Source organism: Saccopteryx leptura, chromosome 3, assembly GCF_036850995.1.
Source record: "Saccopteryx leptura isolate mSacLep1 chromosome 3, mSacLep1_pri_phased_curated, whole genome shotgun sequence".
NCBI classification, from domain to species: Eukaryota; Metazoa; Chordata; class Mammalia; order Chiroptera; family Emballonuridae; genus Saccopteryx; species Saccopteryx leptura.
In genome coordinates, this window is record NC_089505.1 from 173,642,956 (window position 1) to 173,664,476 (window position 21,521).

At 42.8% G+C, this 21,521-nt stretch overlaps 1 protein-coding gene across 1 annotated transcript in view; it reads right to left on the reverse strand.

Moving 5' to 3' along the window:
* Positions 1–21,521, reverse strand: part of EIF2AK3 (eukaryotic translation initiation factor 2 alpha kinase 3) — an 87,901-nt gene that overhangs the window by 5,996 nt on the left and 60,384 nt on the right. The window contains exons 12-15 of the mRNA XM_066376891.1: positions 20,787–20,936; positions 16,601–17,378; positions 12,875–13,042; positions 4,516–4,617 (exon numbers count right to left, since the gene is read on the reverse strand). Coding sequence (XP_066232988.1) covers positions 4,516–4,617; positions 12,875–13,042; positions 16,601–17,378; positions 20,787–20,936 — 1,198 coding nt within the window. The remainder of the gene's footprint in view (positions 1–4,515; positions 4,618–12,874; positions 13,043–16,600; positions 17,379–20,786; positions 20,937–21,521) is intronic.

Sequence of the window (21,521 nt, forward strand, 5' to 3'; positions counted from 1 at the left end):
AAATAATACAAGAAATTTACTAGAACTGAAGGATTCCTATCTTTTAACTGAAAGAACCCACCAAGTATTAAGCACATAAGTGGGAGGTGGAAGGGAAAGAGCAAGGAAAGGACTAACTCTCACAACAGCACTGATGAGGGTCAAGTCCTAACAGCTTCCAGAAAGAAAAATAAAACAGGTCAAACAGATCCCGTATAAAACAATTAGGCACCAGATGGGTGTCGGCTTCCCAACAACAGTGCTGTAAGTGACAAGGCCACGAGTCAGTGCCCTCAGGGTTCTGAGGGAAATCATTTCAATCTAAAATTGGAACCTGGACAATTTATCAATTATGTGTGAGGATGGAAAAAATACATTTTCACACACTTGAGAACTCTAAAGCTGTATCTCTCATACATCCTTTCTGAAGAATTTACTAGAATGTGCTCTAGCAAAACAAGAGAGTACTGTAAGCAAAGGGGAAAACATGGAATCTAAAGAACAAGGGGCCAAACCAGGACAGTAGGCAGGACATCCTTGGTAGACAACTTACAGGTCTGTGGGGGATCAGAACATATTGAAGGACAAAAGCTTTGAGAATAAGCTCCAGAAAAATCAATCTATGAAAGTATGTATGTGTCTGTCTATCTATCTATCTATCTATCTATCTATCTATCTATCTATCTATCTATCTATCTGTTGGCCAAATAAGTTTGTAAATTGATACATATGTTTGCTCACTTATAGTTTGCATTGTGTGTGGGGGGGACAGGCTGTAAGCAGGCAGGGTCGTTATAGCCTAAGGCTTGGTTTTAAGACTAAGCTTTTCCCCACACCCTTGACTGATTGCATGATGTGGGGTGGTGCACTCTCATGAGGAATCCCATTATGCCTCAGATAAGTGACTTTGTATCAGAGACTTCCTTGTTTGTATATTGGATTAAAAGGTTTTCATTTCTATACTATAAAATGGGGACAGACTAGGGGCTCGCTCTCTCAGTTCCTGCTATCACCATTGCAGGGGCCTCCCTGACCCCTTGCCCTTCATGGGAAAAGCTGGTTTTCTGCTTTTCCCTTGTCTTCTCTTGTGGCTTGCCTGTCTTGGTGAGACACCAATAAACATAATGGCCCACCAGTTCGTGGCTCTGTTGTTTCACCACCGTCTGTCCGAATCTAATGCGAACTGGCATGGTCCAGGCAGCTGTGATGGTGGCCGTGGCTACTGGTTTTACATTTGGCATAGTCTGTGGCAGGATTTGGAGATTAGTATGCAGCCACCACCACCTTTGAGTGGTGGAGTAGAGGACTGGCTGCTGTTAATAGTTCCCCATGGCTGTTCTTTTGGGAACTGTAGGCTGACTGACCTTTACAGCCATGCGTGAGGAAACCGAGAGCTCTGTGGAAGAGGCTGCCCGGGACCTGCAAACCAAGCAGTGGAAGGAGCTGGAGCAAACGTGGGAGAAACAGATGCTGACCCGGGAGCTGGAGCAAGCACCGGAGGAGACTGACCAGATTTGTGAGATTAGCCTGGAAATGGAGCAGTTGCTGGAGAAGGTATCACAGGTTTGTGAGTTGCAGGTTGCCCTGGACGTTGTGAAGAGCCAGCAGCAGCAGGAGGCCGGGGCTGAGGCCGGAGCTGGGACTGCAAGGCCTGCTGAGCAGAAGGTGGCGGCCTGGGGCTCGAGCCCAGCAGCAGGAGCTGGTGTTTTCAGTTCTTCTTTGGAAGATGAGGAGAATCGGGTTGGAGTTGCAATTCGCAGACTCCAGAAGATGAGAGCCCAGCAGCAAAGAGTACCTACTACGCCCCTGGTAGGTCTGTGATTTTGGGACATAGGGGTGGTCGCCATCATGCTCCCCGGAGCAGAGATGGAAATGCTGACTGCCATTGCCACGTGCTCCTCTTTGGGAAAGTGTAAGACCTGCCAGGACGGCAGGGATGAGGGGGGCGGCTGAGGCCCCATGTTTGTGGACTGATTTTCTGGACTACGACTAGAGTGGGCACTGGCTCCTTTGTTGGATGGACTTACAGATTTTGGACAATGTGAAATAGCCTGTTGGGGGCAGGGGGTGGCTTTGCTGGAGGCCCTTCCCCTGTCCCGGGAAGCTTTTCCCATGGCTAGAAAGAAGGCCAAGGACATTTTGCACTTTGGGCTAAGTGCTCAGAGACTGGTGATGTACCTTTGTAATTGTTGAAATTGTATGATTTGTCATGTTCTTGTAATTTGTGTAATGTGCCTAATTTCCTTGTGCAGGTATACCTATGCTTTAGATTGTGAAGTGAGCAAAAGAGGTGGAATGTTGGTCAAATAAGTTTTTAAATATGACATATATGGGCCCTAGCCGGTTGGCTCAGTGGTAGAGCATCGGCCTGGCGTGCAGGAGTCCTGGGTTTGATTCCTGGCCAGGGCACACAGGAGAAGCGCCCATATGCTTCTCCACCCCTCCCCCTCTCCTTCCTCTCTGTCTCTCTCTTCCCCTCCCGCAGCCAAGGCTCCATTGGAGCAAAAGATGGCCCGGGCGCTGGGGATGGCTCCTTGGCCTCTGCCCCAGGTGCTACAGTGGCTCTGGTCGCGACAGCGATGCCCCGGATGGGCAGAGCATCACCCCCTGGTGGGCGTGCCGGGTGGATCCTGGTCGGGCGTATGCGGGAGTCTGTCTGACTGCCTCCCCGTTTCCAGCTTCAGAAAAATACCAAATAAATAAATAAATAAATAAATAAATAAATAAAAGGACTGCAGCAGGGAGAAAAAGTGCAAATACATTTGATCCAGCATAGAACAATATGTGCCCGGTCAAGAGAAATAGACTTCATTTAACCAAAACTTTTTAACACAACTGCATGGTTTTTTTGTTGTTTTACATTTTAAAATTGAAATAAAATTCACTGTTTTGACCATTTTAAAGTATATATAACTCAATGGGTTTATTCTATTCACATGCTGTACAACCATGACCACTATCTAACTCGGGAACATTTTCATCACCCAAAAGGAAACCGCATATCCACTAAGCATTCTCTCTCCATCCCCTGCTAAGCCCATCCCCTGGCAACTACTAATCTCCTCCATCTCTAGATTTGCCCGTTCTGGGTATTTCATGTAAATGAGTTCACACAACACATGGCCTTTCCTGTCTGGCTTCTCTCACTGACTACCATGTGCTCACAGTTCCTCTGCACTAGAGCACACAAATCCTTTCCTTTTTCTGGTTGAAGAACTTTCCATTGTGTGGGTATGCCACATTTTGTTGTGCTGTTCATCAGCTGTTTTAGTTGTTTCCACATTCTGACTATTGTGAAAATGCTACTAGGAACATCTGTGTACAAACTTTTGTGTGCACGTGTGCTCATTTCTCTCAGGCGTATACCTAGGAATGAAATTGCTGAGTCAATATGTAATTATCTGTGTAACTTTTTGAGTAATCATCAAACTGTTTTCCACAGAAGCTGTACCATTTTAAATTCCCACCAGCAACATGAGGGCTCCAATTTCTCCACATCTTGCCAACGCTTCTTGTATTATTATACCCATCCTATTGTGTGAATTAGTATCTCACTGTGGTTTTGATTTGCCTTTCCGTAATAATGTTGTGCTTATTGGTCTTTTGTAAACCTTTGGAGAAATGTCTATTTAAGTCTTTTGCTCATTTTTTAATTGGGTTGTGTTTTCACTGTTGAATTGTGGTAATTCTTGACATATTCTATCTAGACCCTGGAACCTTATGGGAAATATGACTTACACACACTTTCTCCCATTCTGTAGACTATATTTTTACATTTTTAATAGGGTCCTTTGATGCCATAGAAGTCCTGATCCTTAATATATGTTGGACCTATTTAATACCTGTTTTGGGGTGCTTTTAGGATATTCTGAAATTGACCAATTTTGGTAGGTCCTCATGTTTACAAGACATGAGCCCTTTGGCTATGTTAGATTGACATCCTCTTCCACCCTGGCCAGGAATCAATAGATAAGGTCTAAAGCCCATAAAGAAAGGGTGATAACATTTGGAATGTGGAAGTACCTGGGGCTGTTAACAGCTAGACAAGCTGAGGCCCCTGCTTGTGAAAGCTGGGAAGGATGTGACCAAGCCTGGGTTCAGAAGACAGTTCAGTGCTGTCTATCTGAGAAGCCATGGTCACGGTTTCAGAGGGAAAACATTTAATTATGCTTAGTTTGCCAGCTTGTAAGTGTATGAGTGTGTGGCCACTGGCCCTGGCCACCATCGCTCCCTCCCTACCCCACCCCATCACCCTGAGGTTGCCCTGGCTTTGCACTAACTACAAACTTACTGAGTACTAGATACTGTTAAGTTCTGACGAATTTTAGTTAACAAGGAACAAAATGTTTTTAAAGACTGAGCTTTAAATGAAAGTAAATTGCATACAAATCCTCCCCATAGGCTCACATGACCTCTTTCACTCTTAGTTAACTAATCTGCTGGTATTAAGAATAACTTATGCTCCTTTAAAAACTATTCTTTGTAGATTTAAGAATATTTTCTTTCCCCACCTTTTCAGAGGCAGGGAGAACTTACCCTGACTCTCTCCATCTGAGTGCTGAATGGATACAACAGCTCAAACAGAATGAGGCCTAAAGAAAAGATGTCCACTTTATGAGAGTAGTTGCTTCCATGAATCTGAAATTCCACAAAAGGACAGATATTAGAAAAAAGTAACAGAGATAATACAATAGATAATACTGGCATTCATTGGTGAATTCCAAAGCCGACTTAGTCACTTCTTGTAAGTGTAAAAATGTTAGCCAACAATTAAGAATCTTGCAAGCCTCTTCTCTTCAACTCGCTGCAGTAGGAGTAATTATACTACTCAACATCACAGAAAGAACGCCAGGAACAGCTCTGAGATACCATCAGTAAAACAGGCCTGGCAGAAACCTGGTGCCTTGCAATGCTGAAAAAGCTTGTGGGAGCCAGAAAAAGGTTGCTTGGCAAAACCCTGAGGTGAGGTTTTTCAAAGTGAACACTATCTACAGCAGATCTCTCATTTCTAATCTTCTTAGTCCTCACCCATTTTTATGAGAAAATCTTCATTACTCCAAACCACTAATCAACTGTGATTAGCCTTCATTATGGCATTTAATTATAAACTATTTTGCATTCTTAATTGCATTTTTCATGTGCATATTTCCTAGCCTTCACAACTGGAGAGGAAGTCCTGGAGGGAAGGGCCCTGCTGCTGTTGTATCCCCACCACCCAGCACTTGGGCTAAGTACAGAGAAGGCCCTCAAGAAATACTTATTTGTTAAAAGTGAACAGATGAATTACAGCTCAAATACTCTTCAACAAAGCCTCATTCATTTTAAAAGGGAGGGAGCAGGGGCACTCAGTAGAACCCCCCTATTCATGAAAATTACATAAATTGACATTTGACAAAACTAAAAAAGGGTGTCATTCTGGGAATGCACCACACCAGCACATCATTGGGGGGGGGGGGGGGTCACAGGTAGCAGACAGGATGACAAACCCTCCACAGCCTTCTCTCTGAATACACTTGACCCCTGCCTCCCTGGCTACTCCCACAGCTGCCAACCTCTGAACTTACAGAATATAGGACATCAGCTTCATCACCTTCTGCTCTTTCCTGACTTTTTAATTTTAATTTATTGACTGATTTTAGAGACAGAGAAAGGGGGATGAAGGGACGGGAGAAGAGTGAGAGAGAGATCATTTGTTGTTCCACTTATTTATGCATTGATTAGTTGATTCTTGTGGGTGCAGAGACCAGGGATCAACTCACAACCTTGGATATGAGGATGACACTCTAACCAACTGAGCTACCCTGTCAGGGTTTTCTCTTCCCTTACTTCTTATCCCTGGGGTTTGGGAAGTATTCAAAGAAAACTGGCAAAACAGAACTTATAGGCTACAGTGAAAAGGACACCCTCATACATATCTGGAGAATATATACTAACACACCTTCATAAAAAGCAGGTGGCGATAAATGTCTGCTCCCACTGGATGGCCCTAATTATATCCACCCAGCCACAGTAGATGGAAATGTGGACACAGACGTGTGCACAGCTGTAGTTATCTAAGTGGTATTCCCAACAGTCAATTTATAAGTAACTAAAATGTCCAAAACAAATGTTGAATAAATTAGCAGAAAGAATATTACGTAGCCAAAAAGGTTTTCCAAGAACACTTCATAATGTGAGAAATGCTTATATTTTTATATTATATCCAAAAACTTACAGAGTAGAATCCCAATGTTGTTCTCCAAAATAAGGCACGTATAAAAATGTTTTAAGATGTATGTGTATGTGTGTGTTACATAAAAGAAAATAACTGACTGAAAGGAATTCTACCTGGATGTGTGTGCACCTGTTAGAGACCACGTTAGTGTTTTAGTAAGTGATTTTTGGGTTTTTTTTTATACATTCCTATATTTTCCATGGTCCCTACATAGAGCATAGATTAACATATAACAAGGGGGAAAGCACTGTTAAATACATTTAAAAAACAAATGCAGTTTCATAAACAAATACAAAATGATCGTTACAGAACATCTAAAAAATAAGAAATTAAGTACAAATCTCAAGGCTGGGGAGTGGGTGGGTATAATAAACTCTTTCAGCCATAGACCTGTGGTGGCGCAGTGGGTAAAGCGTCGACCTGGAAATGCTGAGGTCGCCGGTTCGAAACCCTGGGTGCCTGGTCAAGGCACATATAGGAGTTGATGCTTCCAGCTCCTCCCCTTCCCCTCCCCTCCCCTCCCCCCTCCCCTCCCCTCCCCAAAATGAATAAAAAAAATAAAAAATAAAAAATAAAAATAAACTCTTTCAGAGTTTAAGTTGATTGTTTTATCACTGTGTAATACTAGAACTTGGTCTGTATTTCCTGGTAATTACAACTAAGAACAAAGTAACTGTGGTCTCTGTTCATTTTCTCCTAGAACAAAATTAAGAGTTTTGATTAAAAAAAATTTTTTTTTTTATTATTTAAGACCTTTATTAACAGGTGCTTACAGTTTGTTGACTTTTTTGAAAAAATCAAGTTATAAACTTTTATCACAAATTAAAAATGAGGTTCTTAAAAATCTCAACTTGACCAGATATGAAACAATTTAAATACCTTTAAAGGTGTGTTGAGAAAAACCAGGCTTTTTCTTTTTCCTTTTTAAAAAACATGTTTGTCATTACCAAAAAGAGACGTCTTTAGGTATGATTTTAAAAATTTTTTTTTTTTTTTCATTTTTCTGAAGCTGGAAACAGGGAGAGACAGTCAGACAGACTCCCGCATGCGCCCGACCGGGATCCACCCGGCACGCCCACCATGGGGCGACGCTCTGCCCACCAGGGGGCGATGCTATGCCCATCCTGGGCGTCGCCATGCTGCGACCAGAGCCACTCTAGCGCCTGAGGCAGAGGCCACAGAGCCATCCCCAGCGCTCGGGCCATCTTTGCTCCAATGGAGCCTTGGCTGCGGGAGGGGAAGAGAGAGACAGAGAGGAAAGCGCGGCGGAGGGGTGGAGAAGCAAATGGGCGCTTCTCCTGTGTGCCCTGGCCGGGAATCGAACCCGGGTCCTCCGCACGCTAGGCTGACACTCCACCGCTGAGCCAACCGGCCAGGGCTAAAAATTTTTAAATAATGTCTTAGTACAGCTTCTGAGTCTTGGGTAAGACAATTCATACAGCCCAAGTATTTTGAGAGACTTTTAAAAGCTACATTTCATAGAGTGACAGCTTCTGTATTTAAGAATACTGAAGAATTATTCAGTATAATAATATACTGGCCAGTTGGCTCAGCGATAGAGCATCGGTTCAGCATGTGAAGTTCTTCTGGGTTTGATTCCTGGTCAGGGCTCACAGGAGAGGCACCATCTGCTTCTCCACCTTGCCCCTTCTCCTCCTGCAGCCGAGGCTTGAATGGTTTGAGCAGTTTGGCCCCAGGTGCTGAGGATGGTTCCATGGGCTTGACTCAGATGCTAAAATAGCTGGGTTGCCAAGCAACAAAGCAGGGCCAAAGATGGGCAGAGAATCGCCTGGCAGGGAGGTTGCCAGGTGGATCCAGGTCAGGGCACATGTGGCAATCTGTCTCTCTGCCTCCTCGCCTCTCAAAGAAAAAAAAAAAAAAAAGAATACTGAAAAGAATACTAAGAGATTTATTAAGGAATTAAAACTATTTTGGCCCTGGGTGGGTGATTCAGTGGATAAACCAGCGACCCAGCATACCAGAGGTCACAGGTTCAACCTCAGGTCAGGCATCTACAAGAAGCAATCAGTGAGTACACAACGAAGTGAATGAGTTGATGCTTCTCTCTCCTTTTCTCTCAAATCAATATTAAAATTAAAAAAAGACTATTTGTAACTACCTGATTTAGCTATCACATAGCCACCCTTGATTTTCCAGTATCTTCAGCAATAACAAATATAGCATTGCTTGTCATTAGTCTCTTCCTTTCTCAGATGGTGAACCTTGCCTCCAATACACATGCATACACACTCGGTAGCCACAAGCCAAAATGCAGTCAGCACAGCCCTGTGTCTGCAGTGGCGTGACCACCCACCTGGTCTCTATCTTTTCCTCTGACATTCACATTCTCTCAGCCACCAAATATTCAAGCTGAATTTAGGCATTGTTTTAGGTACTAGGAGTAAAATAAAGAGATAAACTAGGTCCCTCTTCTGATAATGTACTATTTTAGAGGGGAAGAAAAATACTTTCAGAGTTAAAATGCTATAAGCCTGACCAGGCGGTGGCGCAGTGGATAGAGCGTCGGACTGGGATGCAGAGGATCCAAGTTCGAGACCCCCAAGGTCGCCAACTTGAGTGTGGGCTCAGAAAACTCACCAGCCTTGGACCCAAGGTCGCTGGCTCGAGTAAGGGGTTACTCGGTCTGCTGAAGGACCAGGGTCATGGCACATATGAGAAAGCAATCAATGAATAACTAAGGTGTTGCAATGAAAAACTGATGATTGATGCTTATCATCTCTCTCCGTTCCTGTCTGTCTGTCCCTATCTATCCCTCTCTCTGACTCTCTGTCTCTGTGAAAAAGAAGAAAAAAAATGCTATGAAAAGTAAAAACAGTATAAGGTGATAATCCTGACAGAGAGTGGAGGGAGAGTCCCCTACTTCACACAGGGTTGGGGTTGTGGGGACTCCGTCTGTGAGCCCCTCAGACGCACACACATCCAGGTAGAATTCCCTTTAGTCAGTCATTCCTAGTTTTCATAACACTTAAAGTATGAAGGTATATTTCTAGCCTCCTGAATAATGGTGAATTTAAAAAAGTAATGCTATTAAAAATACTTTAGTATCAATTCTGATACATGTCTAGCTGAAAAATCAGAAAACACAGAACAATCCAAAACAACTTTCAAAGCCCCTGCACAGAAGCAGTGACTGTTGATAGTGATGGCCCACCCTTCCTGCCTGTTTTTATAGGGATATAAATACACATTCACAGTACTTTGGTATTTCACACAGGTTTGGTTTCTCCTGGTGCCGGGTTCCGGCCACATCATTTAACTAGGATGATTCAATTACTTGGGCCAATAGATTTCTTTTTCTACTCATGTCAGTTTGGATACTTTTGGTTTCAAAGGACCAACTATGTATAATAGATCTCTTATATTAATAAATTAAAATCTCTGCCACATGAGAAACTTTTAACTTCTAAATTTACTTATGGTTTTTCCATTTTAAGTAGACTTGCTAGAGAGGGTTATCTTTATTTAAAACTTCAATTCTACCCTAATGTTGTTGTCTCACTGCTTCACCAGTATGAGTTCTTGTTCCTGACAGCTCAGCTGCTCCTGCAGAGCAGGGTGCTAAATCACTTACTTACACAGTACTGTGCTTATGTGAAGGCCTTATACATAAAGTCATCTTAGAACACTGATAGCTTCCTGTGAGTTCCAACGTTTTTTCATTTCTTTCATTGTTTTCTTAATACTCTGCATCCGCATTTTAATTTTATTATTCACCCAATAGTTACTAGGGAGGTGTTTTAAATTTCTAGCTAGCGAAAGAAGCAAAAACAAAACAAAAACCTAAAATCAAAACATACCACTAATATCTTTTTTTATTGTACTAGGATATAGCAAGACACTCACAAGTTTTGTTTTCAAATATATCTGATGTTTCTTTACGGTCTAGAAGTTTGAAATGAAAGTATATCTTATTTTGTTTATCAATAAATGTTAAAATAGCAACTATAAATAAGACCTCATCTATTTTTCATCTAGCTCCCCTGCATGGGTAAAAGACGCATTCACAGTATAAAATGAGGCCCTGACCAGGTGGCTCAGTGGATAAAGCACCGTCCCTGTGCATGCTGGGCACATACAAGAAACAATAAATGAGCACACAACTACGTGGAAACAAGTTGATGCTTCTCTCTCTCTCCCTCCCACCCTTCCTTCCTCTCACTCTCAAATCCATGGTGAAATAAAACCCAGGTGCAAAATGAAATAAGGATGTTAAAGTAAGAGAATAGAAAATGTTCAGTGATATGGTTTTAGATTCCATAGGGCAAGTGACTTTTAAGAAATCATCATTGCCCTAGCCGGTTGGCTCAGCGGTACAGCGTTGGCCCAGTGTGTGGAAGTCCCGGGTTCGATTCCCAGTCAGGGCACACAGAAGAAGCACCCATCTGCTTCTCCACCCTTCCCTCTTTCCTTTCTCTTCCCTTCCCACAGCCAAGGATCCATTGGAGCAAAGTTGACCCGGGTGCTGAGGACGGCTCCATGGCCTCCCTCTCAGGTGCTAGAATGGCTCCAGCTACAACAGAGCAATGCCCCAGATGAGCAGAGCATCGCCCCCTGGTGGGCATGCTGCGTGGATCCTGGTCAGTTGCATGTGAGAATCTGTCTGACTGCCTCTCCACTTCTAACTTCAGAAAAACACACACACAAAAAAAAGAAATTATCATTCTGATGCATTATTAAAGAAGAATACCCACAACAATTACTTGAAAATGCTATTAAAATATTCTCCCTTTTCCGGCCCTGGCGGGTTGGCTCAGCGGTAGAGCGTCGGCCTGGCGTGCGGGGGACCCGGGTTCAAATTCCGGCCAGGGCACATAGGAGAAGCGCCCATTTGCTTCTCCACCCCCTCTTTCCTCTCTGTCTCTCTCTTCCCCTCCCGCAGCCAAGGCTCCATTGGAGCAAAGATGGCCCGGGCGCTGGGGATGGCTCCTTGGCTTCTGCCCCAGGTGTTAGAGTGGCTCTGGTCGCGGCAGAGCGATGCCCCAGAGGGGCAGAGCATCGCCCCCTGGTGGGCAGAGCGTCGCCCCTGGTGGGCGTGCTGGGAGGATCCCAGTCGGGCGCATGCGGGAGTCTGACTGTCTCTCCCCGTTTCCAGCTTCAGAAAAAATACAAAAAAAAAAAAAAAAAAAAATTCTCCCTTTTCCAACTATATATGTGTGTGAGGTCAGATTTTCTTCATTCACTTCACGCAAAATAACACATTGCAACAAACTGAATGCAAAGGCAGATATGAGAATCTCTTTTAAGTAAAATTTTAAAGAGATTTGTAAAAATTAAACAAATGTCACTGTATTCACCAATCTCTTTTTGTTTTGGAAAATATTTATCATAAAAATATCTTTAGGCCTGACCTAAAGATGGTGGTGCAGTGGACAGAGCATCGGACTGGGATGTGGAGGACCCAGGTTCAAGACCCCAGGTCGCCAGCTTGAGCACAGGCTCATCTGGTTTGAGCAAAGCTCACCAACTTGGACCCAAGGTCGCTGTCTTGAGCAAGGAATTACTTGGTCTGCTGAAGGCCCACGGTCAAGGCACATATGAGAAAGCAATCAATGAACAACTAAGGTGTCACAACGAAAAACTGATGATTGATGCTTCTCATCTCTCTTCCATTCCTGTCTGTCTGTCCCTATTTATCCCTCTCTCTGACTCTCTCTCTGTCCTGTGTGTAAAAAAAAAAAAAAAAAAAATCTTTAGGAAGAGGTAATAGTTATTAGTTAATAAGATTTTATAAATTTTTTTCATTTTAATCTCTAATATGACAAATTAATTTTTTAAACTCTTTGATTTTAGAGAGAGAAAAAGAGAGACACAGAGAGAGAATGAGAGAAATATTGATCCTTTGTTCCACTTATTTATGCATTCACTGGTTGATTCTTGTATGTGCCCTAACCAGGGATCAAACCCACAACCTTGGCATTTTGGGATGATGCTCTAACCAACTGAGCCACTTGGCCAGGGCAATATGGCAAATATTGATAAATAAAACCCCATAAGAAAAACTCTTGGGTTCTCAATCATATTTATGAGTATAAATAGATACTGAGACCAAAAAGTTTGAGAACCACTGATCTAAGTACAGATAAGCTTGTGAGTATTATTAACCTGGTAGGGGCTGTGCGTGTCACTCTGAAGCCCCCAGTACACCCTGCTCCCGCCGTTCTCTCAGTCTCTGCCCCGTTCTGTTGGAGACTAAGCATTCTACAAAGCAAGATATTCCAGCCCACCTACCTTTATTTATTTCCTGCTACAAGATATTCTGGAAGTTGCCTGTGAATTGTTATCGGCAGTTCAGTCTAGTACCTCTGGTTCTAGTTGGTTCTGAAGACAGTTCCTACACAGCTTACAAAGGGGAACTGAAATTAAGTTTGGGAGAAGCATTCAAGGTTCTCTGTATAAATTTCTGGTTGCTATCAGGTTCTGGTTCAGAAGGTGAGCATGTTTTATGCATGTTGAGTGTTGTTTTTTTTACTCCACCCCCGATTCAAATTATAGAAACTGCCCCTAGCTGTGCTGCCTGTGGAACACTACTAACAGTTTTCATACTCTTCAGATTTTATTGGATTTTTTAAGTAGAACACAGATGGAGAGTCAATGGCCATATCTACCTTGCTGTCATGCTAACTAAGAATCTATATTTAATTAAGAAGAAGACAAACTCACCTGCTCTGGGCTCATGTACAGCTTGGTCCCCACTTGTCCTGTGTGTCTGGCATATGCAGGCATTGGGGTCAAGACAGTCTGCTCTTCCTCGTCTTGGTCCATCGCCGTCACTAACCCAAAGTCTCCAACCTTGACCACGTCGTCCATTGTAAAGAATATGTTCGAAGGCTGAAAAAAAAATAATAAAACAAAGTAAATTTGATGTGCATGGAAAAGGAGAGAATTTATTAAAATGACAACAGACAATGAACACATGAAACTAGATATTCTCAAGCATGTTTCCTTTAAAATGAGCTGATATGGCAACAACACCAATCCTTCCATGCTAGACAAACTCTGTGAGTAAAGAACAGGGAAAGGGTAGCAGAGGGAGTTAGCATTCACATTTAGCTATGTGGCTCCTGAGTTAGCAAACAGCACCTATTTACACCCTTAGCGATTCACATGACCTAGGGCCAGGTACTTAATGCTCAGTCTTATTATTCTATACAGCTTCCCTCTGGTAAGTTTCTCTATATTTGTGATTGAGGCCCTGATTATGATAATAGCAATGATAACAGCAAATGCTTACAGAGCACTGACAATACACCAGAAGCCATTCTGAGCTGCGTATTACTATTAACTCATATAACAGTCACAACCCTATCAGCTCTATTAGTCCTTCATGTTACAGATTGAAAACTGAGACCCAGAGCAGGTAAGTAAATTGCCCAAGGTTACCCAGGGGTAGTGAGTGATGGAGCAGGGATTCAAAGACAGGCTGTCTGTCTCCATGAGGAGAGGATGTCTGCTTCGCTACCATGGGTCCAGCATTCAGTACAGTCCATGCCCGACAGTAACTAGTCACTACTATTTGATATTCAAGTTTGTGTCTGACAGGGAAAAGTAGGCTCGCAGGGAGGATGAAAACCCTTCACGGCAACCCTGTGCTGCCACCCCTAACACCTACAGCCCCCATGTACTCTAAGACCTCTGCCTGACGTAGAGACTCATCTGCAGCTGTTTAAGAGAGAGAGCAAACCAAATTTCTCATGGGCCCTTAGACTCAAAGTCCCCGACATGAAATAATACGTCATCATCCCTCAGAGCCCATTTTAACCTTGCTAACATAATCACCATTCACAGCCCTTGGAGAAAAAAAAAGCCAATGAGCTCATGAAATTGAATTTTATCACGCTTCAAATACTGCCAAATAAATAACATTTTATTCCCAAACTCCAAAATGCCATTATACAATTTTGACTTTGAAGTAATGAAGTTACCGCACATGACCAAAGCCTGCAGTAATAACCTCCTGCTCTCCCACAAATGACTTTATGAGAGACAAAAACAGACTATGCTGCCTTAAATTTTATCATTCCCTTCCCCCAACCATCTGGTGTTATTTATTGAACACTGTAAAGGACTTTTTAATTAACTAATTAATTAATGTTAACTTTCAGGCTCTCCAGTGTCTACCCCCCTAATTTCCTCCAGAAGCATCCTAACTGGACTCTGGGAGCTTCCTTCTTCCCGACTGTGCAGTGTCTCAGGGCTACACCCCCTGAGGTTGCATAAACTCCAGCATGATACCGCCCTGGTCAGGGCACTGCTTTAGGGATGGGTCTGTGTCCTTGGCTTATCAATTAGAAGGAAACTCAGGCCTCTGGTCAACAGCAGGGAAAAGAGGTACTTTCCCCAAGCCTCCAAAAGACTTACAAACACAAAGCCCTAAGAATAGCTAGCAGCTGTCCTGGGACTGAAGGGAGAACCTGCCTGAAAGTGGAAACAAGAAATAGGGCGGGGGAGATAGGGGCACACACACGACAAGCTGACCACATCACGTGATCCTAGATAAAGCTTTACTTGAATCTTGGGCAAGTTCGATTACATAGGCCAATAAATTTCCTTTGTGATTAAATTATTATAAATGCTTTTGGTGGCAAACAAGAGAATATTCAAAATAAAATTATATGAGCGTACAGAACATATTAAGCATTGTGCCAAAGATACAATAGGTGGACAGACAGACATGGCTTCTGCTTCTGTGGAAACTAGAGGACAAATAATATAACTATGGTGAGGATTATGAAGGAGAAATACCAGGTTCTTTGAGGACACTGTGTATTTAAACTACTGAGAAAAACCCAGTGTAGCTTGAGTGAAGAAAAGAAAAGATTAAAATTAAGTCTAAAGAATTAGGGGCCAGAGAGTGCAGGTCACAAAAATGTGGCCATAGAACAAAAAGTGAGAGGGCTGGGAGGGTTCACAGTGAGCTCAGAGGCTTAGGTCAGAAAAAAAAGAACGCAGAGATTTTTCAACTAGGAGCAAAACTCTTGGGGGAATTTTTTTATGGTTCACTAGAAATTTTTAAAAGGAATTTACCTTCACCAAAGACTAAATTTTTTGATATCTAGAAAACTAAAGGGAATATTAATTTCCTTGAAATTTCTTTTGCTACATAGAAAATATAAGAAAGTGCTCTGGCTAGTTGGCTTAATGGATAGAGCATTGGTTTAATCCCTGGTCAAGGCACACAGGAGAAGCACCCAACTGCTTCTCTTCCCCTTCCTCTCTCCCTTCTCTCCCTCTTCCCCTTTTGCAGCCAGTGGCTTAATTGGTCTGAACATCAGCCCTGATGTTAGCTCAGTTGATTCAAGTAGCATCAGTCCCAGATGGGGGTTGTGAGGGGGCGGGGTCCTGGTCAGGGCAAATGTGGGGAGTCTGTCTATCTCTCCTCCTTGAGAAGGGAGAGGAGGAGGAGGGGGAAGGGGAGAGGAGGGAGAAGAAGGGAGGGAGAAGAGGGGAGGGACCAGACCTTGGGCTTCAAGCCATCAACCTTTGGGCTCAAGCCAGCGACCATGGAGTCATGTCTATGATCCCATGCTCAAACCAGCGACCCTGCACTCAAGCTGGTGAGCCCACACTCAAGACAGATGAGCCTGTGCTCAAGCCTGCAACCTCGGGGCTAGAACCTGGGACCTCAGCATTCTAGGTTGACACTTTATCCACTGCACCATGACTGGTCAGGCAGAGAAGTATTTATGTATTCATTACACATCTATGTTTACTCTGATAATCATGCTGAGCACATGGACTATGGTAGAAATTAGTTAAATAAAAGTTCCAAATACTTATTTAAGAAGCACACACTGAAGAAATACTGCATGTTTTAGTAGGAATCTTAAGTAATTTAGCATATGCATTGCTAGAATATTCAATATTGTATATACTGAAAATAGAATGAAAGGTTTTAAAGCTATAAAAATCACGTGGCTAACCACTTGCAACCCTTCATCATCCAGCTTCTCACCCTTCCCCAGAGCCTACCACTGGCCCTAATTCAGAGCTGGCAAAGGAAGGCACCTGTGCATCTCCTGTCACTTGTGTCCCTTTTCAGTGTTCTCCTCCAGGACCCTGTGGGAGGCTGTGCCAGGGTTATTCAAAGCCATAGAAAATGGTATCCCTGGACTTTACATAATTTTTTTTCTTCAGGAGATTAGGAATACTATTTACTATAAAATGGACATAAACATGAGAAAATGAATTCACAATCTGACTGAGGTTTTTAAATCCTGGGATTTCTTATTTTTGCAGCGGGCCCCTTCAGGCTACGCTCCCAGACCTCTCCTCCTGATGCGTGTATAGTCTTCAGCTCTCAGGGGCACGTCCATTAAAAGCTGACAAATACAGCAAGTGCTGCACACGTCAGACTGCCACCCTCGATGAGGGTCCACAAGTACCGACCTTGAGGTCCCTGTGCATGAGCCCCTTGCCGTGCAGAAACTGCACTGCCTCCGCGATCTGCAGGAAGATGTGCAGGCACGCGCCCCGCTCCCGCTGCTCCAGGCGGCAGCGGCTGTGCATCCAGTCCTTGAGGTTCTCCTTCCTGCACAGCTGCATCTGGATGTAGAGGTACACCTTCGGGGAGCTGGGCTGCAGCTTCTGTGCGGTGTTTTTACTGAGACCAAGACTTAACGTAGTAGGTCTTGGAAGAGAAACAGACAAAGCAGGTTCTGAAGAAGAGTTGCTACTGGAATGCCCGGTGGCAGTGAGTTTATTAGCATAATGGTTGCCCACATGCAGCTGGCTGGCTTTGGGCTCTTCTTTACTGGACGCATTATCACAGCCTGAATCCTCAAACACTATTGAAGAGGAGGTTCTCTCTCTTGACCTGACATATGGAGAGGCTTCAGAAGGACAAAGTTCAAAGGAGTGCCCCTCTTCACTGCCGTCCAGAGTACCACCTTCCACATCGCAGTCTGTAAGGCAACTGTCCTGGAGTTTGTACACTGTGCCCATGGACTCACTGATGTCTCCAGAGTCCGGTCCTGAAAATGCCAGTGGAGTGAACTGGCTCTCAGATGAACTTGTCTGGTCACAGGAAATCCCGACTGAAAAAGACCTGCTTCTTTGTGGTGAAGGAGCTATGATTTCTATATGTTCCTTTGTAGAGAAAGGATCCATTCTGTGTATTTTAACTGACGGGGCATCCATTGGACTAAAGCTGAGTGGCCAGTCTGTGCTAAAAGTGGCAGGAATACAAGAGGATAAGAGTAACTATTTGTTGATTAAACTATGTGAAATACATTCTTTGTTTTAAAAGCTTCAACAACAGTAAAGCCAGTTACCAAAACACAAAAGACATATAGATTAAAATAAAAACATGATATGAAACAAAGAACATCACATTCCACTATTCCTTCTAAAAACACTTAATTTAAAACATTAATTTATACTTAGAACTATTATCTGGGATTGTCATGCAGGAGTGGCCAAGGTCTTGATGTAAAATACAAAATACTAAAGGAGAACCCAGGACAGGACCCTCGGTGACCATGACCCTGAAGCCCAGCCCAAAGCAGGGCAGAGGCTCACAGGGTCTGGAGTCAAGAGGCCACTTCACGTGATCCTTCCATGGTGTGGCTACTGGCTGAGTCTGTAACAAGCGTCACTGTGACAAGGGCTGTGTTTGGTACTTTAAGGCAGGAATTCTGCTCCAGCAGAATTCAGTCTATTTGCAGCTTGCTTCCCTTTAGTTCTCAGTTAGTAGTTTGTAAAGGGCCTTCGATCATATCGCAGGCATATTTTAATATAGGAATTATCATCAGGTTACACAAATTTACGCATTTTAAACTGCAAATAGTTTAAAACTACTTTAAAAAGGGGTCATAAATTGTTAACTACTAAGAAACAATAAAAAGTTAAGAATACATACAAAAAAGCATATAATATTACTTACTGAGAAAAGCCACTGTCAATCCCTCAGTGAATTACAATTCATAGAGCCCTATCTACTAAAAATTTTTAAAATTCATGATCTGGATCAGTGATGTCAGCAGCATTGCAGTATAAGAGGACCTCGGGTCTCTCCCCTTGAAATTACAACAAGGTGGACAGCTATAATTCAAACAATGGGAAATTTTCTGCTCAACACACAAACATGTCTAAGAGCTCTGAAGGTGGGGGCATGTTGGGTGAACAGGCATGAGGAAGGACAGAGATAGGCACTGCTGCAGCCCCAGCTGACACAATACCAGTGAAGGGTGAGGGTGTAACCCCCACTGGACAAACTGAAAAAACAGAGACAGCAACTGGGGCTAGGGGGCCGCTACATGCTGATGCTGACCAGGGTAGGGGCAGAGAAGCGGCACAGAGCAGCACCCACCATCAGCAAAAGGATTGCACAGATGCAGGAACCTACCCTCCCCTTCCTCCTCTGGCCTTCCCAACTATAAAATCCTCACTTGCCAGATCACGAAAGGTCAGAAACAACTTTCCAGGCTAAGTGGTCTGTACTCATTGCAACTAAACCCACGAAAAAGAAAAAATCCACAGATACCTGAACCTGCTTCCCACTACCAACCCCATCCCCCATACATCCAATGGGCCCTGGTAGCAGCTGTGTCAGCTCAGATAGCAGCTCTGCCTACAGCTTCTGGCTACAGGAAGGCAGCAGTGGCAACACACAGGCCTAGAGACCCATCCCTCACAGGTGTAGTGCTGGAGACCAAGGCAACTGGGTCATAAGGGCAACTCCCACTCCTAGGAGAACTCAGGGCATTTTCCATGACCAAGGAGGTACCATGCTACAAAATCCTGAACACCTCTGCAGTGCAGGTAAGAAAAAATAAAAACTTGTGCTTCAGCACCACCTACTGGAGAACAAAAGAAGCCCTGCTAAACAAGTGAGGAGTGGAATACAGTGATCCCTGGCCTATCGTGGTGCTAGGTTCAAGAACACACCTACTATAGGTGAAAATCCGCAAAGTAGCAACCTTATATTTATTATTTATATATATTTTAGGGCTTTATAAACCCTCCCCACACTCTAACAAACCTTTCCCACACTCTTATAAACACTTCCTATGCTCTTAAACACTTTCTACTCTTAAACCTATGTAATTTTAACAACATTATGAAATTCTATGTGGGTACTCACCAATAAATACACTACAACTTGAATGATGAAGATGATGATGATTTAATATTCTTTTAATATGTTTTAATTAAGTTTTTATATTATTTTCAATTTTTAGGTTAGAAAATGCTTATTTTACCACAAAAATAATTAAAATAATAAATATATAAAAATACTTATATACTACAAAATCCCACAAGACAGTGAAAAATCTGCGATACAAAATTAGATATATACAGTTTAAAAATCCATGATACAGTAGACCATGAAAAGTGAACTGTGATATGGCAAGGAATGACTGCACTTTAAAAAAAAATAGTAAGGTTTCACTCCCAAAAATACCCAGCAGAAAAAATAATCTATCAGGCATAACAAATAACCCGGGTAACAAGGGAGTTCAGAAAGAAAATGAAAAATCTCCAGAAAATAAACTTAAAAGACATGAAAGACTGTGATTTAAATGACAGAGAATTCAAGACTGCAGTTCTGAAAAACTCAATGAGATACAAGAAAACTCAGAAAAGCAATTCAAAGAGCTCAAAAATAAAATCAACAAACAAAAGGAGTACTTCACCAAAGAGACTGAAACTATAAAAAAGAACAAAACAGAAATTCTGGAGCTGAAGAACTTATTAAGGTACACAACATAAAAAAGAGGAAACAGGAGACTAAATCACAGAATACCAACAAATTAAAATAACATACAGAAACACAAGGGTAAAAAGAACAGTGGAGATATAGAACTACAAGGAAAAACGGCTATTGGAAATCCTCAATAATCACACTAAATGTAAAGGGGCAACCACCAATTAAAAGGAAAAAAGTAATGAGATGGAGTAAAAAAAAAAAATCTGCCCTGGCTGGATAGCTTGGCAAGCATCATCCTGAAGTGAAGAGGTTGCCGGTTCAGTCCCGGTCAGGGCACATATAGGAAAAAAAATAATGTTTAAATATTAAATGAACTTTCACTTAACAAATGACTAGAGAATGTTCCAAACACGGTGAGAGAGAACAGTAATCTGTTGTTATTTTCCTTAAAAAAAAAAATCATCTCAGCCCTGGCCGCTTGGCTCAGCAGTAGAACGTTGGCCCAGGTATGGACATCTCGGGTTCAATTCCCACCAGGGCACACAGGAGAAGCACCCACCTACTTCTCTACCTTTCCCCTTCTCCTTTCTCTCTCTCTCTCTTCCCTTCCCACAGCCAAGGCTCCATTGGAGCAAAGTTGGACCGGGCGCTGAGGATGGCTCCATGGCCTCCGCCTCAGGTGCTAGAATGGCTCCGGCCACAATGGCGCAACGCCCCAGATGGGCAGAGCATTGCCCCCTAGTGGACATGCTCGGCAGATCCCAGTCAGGCGCATGTGAGAGTCTGTCTGCCTACCTCCCAGCTTCTCACTTTAGGGGAAAAAAAAAATCATCTCTAAAGTTATAGAAATAATAGTTTACATAAGCAAAAAAAACTATCCTGAAAGAAAGTATTAGATTTTAAATATATGTCTAAGAACATTACCTTTCATCTTTCAGCCAAATTTCATCCATTTTTTCTTGCCACTTCTCTGGTGGTGCTTCCAGCCAAGCATTGAAATACCTAACAATTCCTGGGTGCTCAAGCTTGGCTAATGCTTTCACTTCCCGCATGACCTTCTCTCGAGCCGACTCCCTGAAACAGAGAAAAGAGGAGACACTGAAGGTGGCTCTGATCTGAAAGAGGGATCATACCTGATAATCAGAAAGAAAATAAAGGTCTCTCTGAGATCTAAAATTAGAAATTGATGATTTAGCCTAATGGCTTAATTCTAAAAAGACAATATTAAGTTCTGTAGTACTTAAAAAAATGTTTGGTATTTAATTTATTTGTTCTAGAAATAAATGCTAGAAGCACATTTTTTGCTTCATTCAAAAAGAAGCTTTCTTGGCTCACTAAAAATAGATGATTATAGACCTATAAAGATTACTGATTATTGCTTAATGTTTGTTTGTTCATTTTTCTTTTATTTTTAATGGAGCAGGAAGAAGCATCAGTGCATAGTAGTTGCTCCTCGTATGTGCCTTGACAGGGCAAGCCTAGGGTTACAAACCAGCAACCTGAACATCCCAGGGGTCGATGCTCTATGCACTGCACCATCACAGTCAGGCTATTGTTTAATGTTTTTTAATAAATAGATACAAAGTCAAGTATTCAGAAAACAGAGCACAGTATCACAGTTCAGGGTGATGGAGACTGACCACCAAACAGGGTCCATGT